This window comes from Dermacentor silvarum, chromosome 3, assembly GCF_013339745.2.
Source record: "Dermacentor silvarum isolate Dsil-2018 chromosome 3, BIME_Dsil_1.4, whole genome shotgun sequence".
Classification (NCBI taxonomy): domain Eukaryota; kingdom Metazoa; phylum Arthropoda; class Arachnida; order Ixodida; family Ixodidae; genus Dermacentor; species Dermacentor silvarum.
In genome coordinates, this window is record NC_051156.1 from 90,985,623 (window position 1) to 90,990,390 (window position 4,768).

General features: G+C 50.6%; 1 protein-coding gene across 1 annotated transcript; it reads right to left on the reverse strand.

Annotated features, from left to right (window-relative positions):
• Window positions 1-2,718: 2,718 nt before the first annotated feature.
• LOC119444549 (uncharacterized) lies at window positions 2,719-4,449 on the reverse strand. Its single transcript, XM_037708929.1, has 2 exons — window positions 4,317-4,449; window positions 2,719-3,377 (listed from the first exon to the last, which is right to left on the reverse strand). Exons 1-2 carry the CDS (start codon window positions 4,447-4,449, stop codon window positions 2,719-2,721), a joined length of 792 nt encoding a protein of 263 aa, XP_037564857.1.
• Window positions 4,450-4,768: the final 319 nt, after the last annotated feature.

The following is a 4,768-nucleotide window of genomic DNA, read 5'->3' on the forward strand; positions in this document are numbered from 1 at the left end:
TTTATGTAGGGCTGCTGCTCTGGCTTTCCGCCGCTCGCGGTTTTGGTCGGGGTGCATGTTACGAGGGAGCGGTCGAATGTGTAGCGTTTGACGAATTTCTGTAGGAAGGGCTTTTAGGGAGTCATGATTAGCAGGGATGCGAATTTCGAGTTTTGAAAGTATATGCCTCCCGGTAGAGGTACTGGCTAGTCGGAGATATTGTGTTTGTAGGTGTGCTTCGGTTAGTTCTTGTATGGTGTTATGCATGCCTAACTTCGCCAGTCGTTCGTTACTGGTGCTTTTGGGCAGGCAGAGCGCAGCCTTGGTAGCTCGTCTGATTATAGAATTTATTGTTTGGGTTTCGGTTATATTGAGGTTGAGGTAGGGGGTAGAGTACAGTACTCTACTCATGGTATACGCTTGTACTACTCGCAGAATATCTTCTTCCCGCAGGTCGTGAGCTTTATTTGTTACTCTGCGTATTAGCTGCGTGGTAGCTGCTAGCGTGCTCTTTAGGCGTTTGATGGTCTCCCATCTTGTTACAGGTAGAGGCCAAGGATTCGAATGGTGTGGACCTGTGGGACCACCCTATCCTGTAGGTAGATTCTAATAGGAGTATGATACGTTCTACCCTTTGGCGGGATCAACAAAAGTTCAGATTTTTCCAGTGAGCAGGTGAGGCCTACCTTGGTGACCTCTTCCTGTATTACTATTGCGGCTGTTTGCAGTGTTTCTTCGATTTGCGCGTCCGATCCACATGTAGTCAGAGGGTGATATCATCCGCGTACAGGGTATGGTCAAGATGTGGAATTTGCTGTAGCTTCCGCGCGAGCGGAATAAGTACTGCGTTAAAAAGGAATGGGGACAGCACTGAGCCTTGCGGTGTGCCTACGTTCGCTAGTGTGTAGCGGCGTGTACGAAGGTTGTCTACGCACATGCTGGCCGTTTGGTTTTGCAGGAAAGCCTTTATGTTCGTTGGCCAACTCCTAGGTCTATCATGGCCTTTAGGATGGCCTCATGCGTGACGTTGTCGAAAGCCTTCTTGAGGTCAATCGCCAGTACCGCTTTAGTGTGCGCAGGTATGAGGGGGTCCAGAATAGCTGTTGTGAGTTGCAGCATGGCATCTTGCGTGGATAAGCCCGATCGGAAACCAATCATTGAGTGTGGGTATTGACTAGTGTCTTCCATGTGACCGTGCAATCTAGCTAGGATGACTTGCTCAAAGAGTTTGCCTAGGCTGGAGGTAAGGGAGATGGGGCGCATATTTTCTGGGGTAACTGGTTTGTTAGGTTTCGGTATTAGTATGACCCTTCCATGTGTCCACTCCTCTGGCAGTGTGCCGCTCAGCCAATGCTTGTTGAAGATACCGGTAAATTCTTGCAGGGAATTGTCGTCTAGGTTTCTAAGAGCGGCGTTTGTTATGCGATCTTCGCCTGGCGTGGTGTTGCTGAGTCTATGAAGTGCTGCTCGGACTTCTTGTATAGTTATGTCCCTGTCTAGTTCATTAATTGGTGGGCCGGCGAAATCCGGCAGTGGAGTGGAAGTGCCCGGCGAGGTGTGTACGCTCTTAAGTTTCTGTAGTAGCGCCTGCGCGCGTATTTATGGTTGTGTGTTAGTCGAGCGACAAGATTTCTAGTGTGTTGTTTACTTTTCATGGGATCAACTAGATGTTTTAAAATATGCCACGCTCGAGCGGTACTGAGATTGCCTCTGAGACCCTCACATATCTGCTGCCAATTCTGTCTACAAAGTTGTTGGCTGTAATCCTGAATTTGCTGTGCCAGCTCAGATATCCTGATTTGGAGCTTCTTGTTGCGTTTTTGCTTAGCATATATTTTCATGAGACTTTCATGCGCTTCTATCATATGCGCCAATTTTGAGTCCATAACTGGAACTTGCTGTTCTGGGCTATATTCCTTGGTGCACGCCGCTTGGTCCTCGAGGACTTGTGCTGTCCAGGTTAGCGCATCCACCGGCCCTGTTTGTTGGTTTGTTTCCCGCCGTTTTCTAAATTTATCCCAGTTGATTAATTTATGCTCTATTCTTTTTCGAGACGCTTGGGGACCTGAGACTTGAACTTCGATAATATAATGGTCACTGCCTAAAGTATGTGTTGTTCTATTCCATTGAAGGTTGTGGATGCGTCTGCCCATCGTGAGATCCGGACTTGTGTCCATCATTCCTGTTGTACCTTGTCTGGTGGGGCAGTCGAAATCATTGTACACCGTGAGCTTGGACTGTTGAGCTTGTGTCATGAGAACCTCCCCTCTGCCAGAAGTTCTCTGGTATCCCCAATCGATGTGCGCGCAATTAAAGTCTCCGGCCACTATTATTGGTGTTTTATTTGCCGCTGCGGTAATTTGCGCTATTAGGTGAGCGCAGCGCGTTGCTGCCATACTCGGCGGATTATATAGATTGGCGATGAGTAAGGAATCCTGTTGAATGTCGAGTGGGATAACTTCAACGACTACGTTTTGTACTATGCGGGAGAATGAAAGTTGAGTATGCCTTATGAACCGCTTGATAAAGGTGGACACAACCGGAGTAGTATCGTTTGGTGAGTGATAAGCAGTATATCCTGGGAGCGATATGCTTGTTTTAGGGTCCTGTAGCAGAATTAGGTCTGGTGGGTGTTCCTCATTTAGTATGAGTTGAATTAGCGCTTCTCGCTTACGGCGTATGCTGCGACAGTTCCAGTGACAGAGTTTTAAAAGGGGAGGAGTCTTAGAATTAGATGAATCACCTGCCATTTTGCTGCCCAGAAGTTTGGGAAGTGGAGGGGGGATGAGTGGTATGGGGTAGGGGCACCGTCTGCATTTGGTTGGTTGCCTCCACCACCATTAGGCCCATCTGTGTCCTGAGCTGGGTACAGAAGGTATCTAGCTTGTTCTCTAAAATTTTGAAGCGTTCGTCAATGAGGCTGTCGATCCGAGCTTCGAGAGTTGGGAATCGAGCCTCGAGTGTTTGCAGGCGCTTGTCTAGGAATTGCTGGAATTCATCGCGCATCTGCTGTTGGAAGTGTGCCAGTTTCGCTGTTAATTTGGCCTCAAGTTTGGCTTCAAACTGAGCCTCCATCTCAGCTGTTTTGTCTGATTGCTCCAGCTCTGTTGTTTTGGCTGATGGCGGAGGAACGTCTTTTCTTTTCTTTTTTGTAGGTGGGGTGGAGGTTGAGGTTTCTGCGGGAGATGAACTCTGGGTGTCTAGGGGTAAAGGGTGACCAGTGGGTGGGTGTGAAGGTTGGGTGATGGTTTGGGTGACGGGTGATGGGTGGGGTTGGGTGATGGCCTGTCGCAAGCTTCTTACCTCCTCTCGAAGACGGATCATCTCCTCGTACCGGGGGTCTGGTCTGCGGACGATTCGTTCTGCCCATGTGAGCTCCTCGGGGGCCTTCGGGGGGGCTGATGGATTCCATCTTGGAAAATCTTCTGGGTGTAGCTGGCGTCTTCCGATTGTTTCCCTGTTTACCGGTGGCTTCGTTGTTTGTTGTCGCTTCGTTGCTTTACACCATCCTGTTCCTGTAAGGTGCTCTCCTCCGCACAGAATGCATCGGGGCACGCACTGACGTGTTCTGTCTTCGCCGTGATCTTCGCCGCATCTTGGACATCTCGGTATTTTCGGTTCTGGACACACATCATATCTGTGTCCTGGGGCGCGACAGTTCGTGCAGGCCTCTGGTCGCGCCCTATATGGCGTGCACAGGTGTACTCCCCCATAGTAGATGATTCTACGGGGGATGGGTCCCTGGGCAAAGGTTATAAGGATGGATTTAGACTTGCCCATGCGTCTTGCTAGTAGAATGCCTGCTTCCGGATTTCTCGCTTGTAGATCTTGCAGAAGCTCTTCTTCCGTTTCATCCCAAAAAGCATTCGATATCACGCCTCTTACTGTGTCCGCTGCAGGGACTATGTACGCTGCCACCCCATACGCTTTCGCGTTTAGGGTAATGCTTCTGATTTTAACCAGGTTAAGGGCTGCTTCCTGGTTAGTGGTGGCTACTGTGCACGTGTTGTTCATTGGGTGCACGCGTAGTTGCACTTCTTCTCCCATCGGTATCTTCGCCGTTTCGAAGAGGCAGCGGAGCAGCCGCTGCGGTTGTATGTTGGGTAAGAATAGGCCTCCCTGTGAGCGGAAAACTACCTTAATCGCATGTTGTGGCAGTGGAGCCATTTCGCGACTTTTTCGCTTCACTTGCTGCGTTGCACGCAAGTGCGCCGGGTTCGGGCGGTACGTCGGACGCCACGTCGACGCGGGGAGCGTTTCGGTGCGTTCCTCGGATGCCTTCTGTTTTCCGCGTACCCCGTTTGTATCTTCCATTCGGGCTTTTGACTGGGACTTGCCTTGATAGGTTCCGATGATCTTAGTCCAGTCTGCTGGGTCGTAGTCCTCTTCTCGGAGGGTAGTTCCTTCGACTTGTACTTCCATCATCGTGGGCTGCCGGTGATTCGCCGAGCTAGGACTCGCGCCTGGCATGGCGTGGCCTGTCCGGCCTGTCGGTCTTCTCTGTCCAATAAGTCACGTTTGCTGGACGATATGGTCACCAAACTTGATGAGTGGCCTCCACTCACCTTTGGGTAGCTACACGGCAAGTTTCTTGAAACGAGATGACAATTTACCAGAAGGCCAGCATCGGTCTCACGGAGCCGATGTTGCATGCGTGCGCACTCGCCCGTTACCTGGACGCGTCCTCGCCCGGGAAGCATCGTACATCGCAGAGCACGCTGCCGGACCAATACGCGGAGGATTTATCGTTCCCTAAGATTTACTTGGGTGAGTCACGACGCATCAACCC

Coding starts and splice junctions, on each gene's coding strand:
- LOC119444549 (XM_037708929.1), bottom strand. CDS start 4,449: ATGCCAGGCGCGAGTCCTAGCTCGGCGAATCACCGGCAGCCCACGATG. Junction 3,378..4,316: donor GATCATCGGAACCTATCAAG/GCAAGTCCCAGT, acceptor GGAATCCATCAG/CCCCCCCGAAGGCCCCCGAG.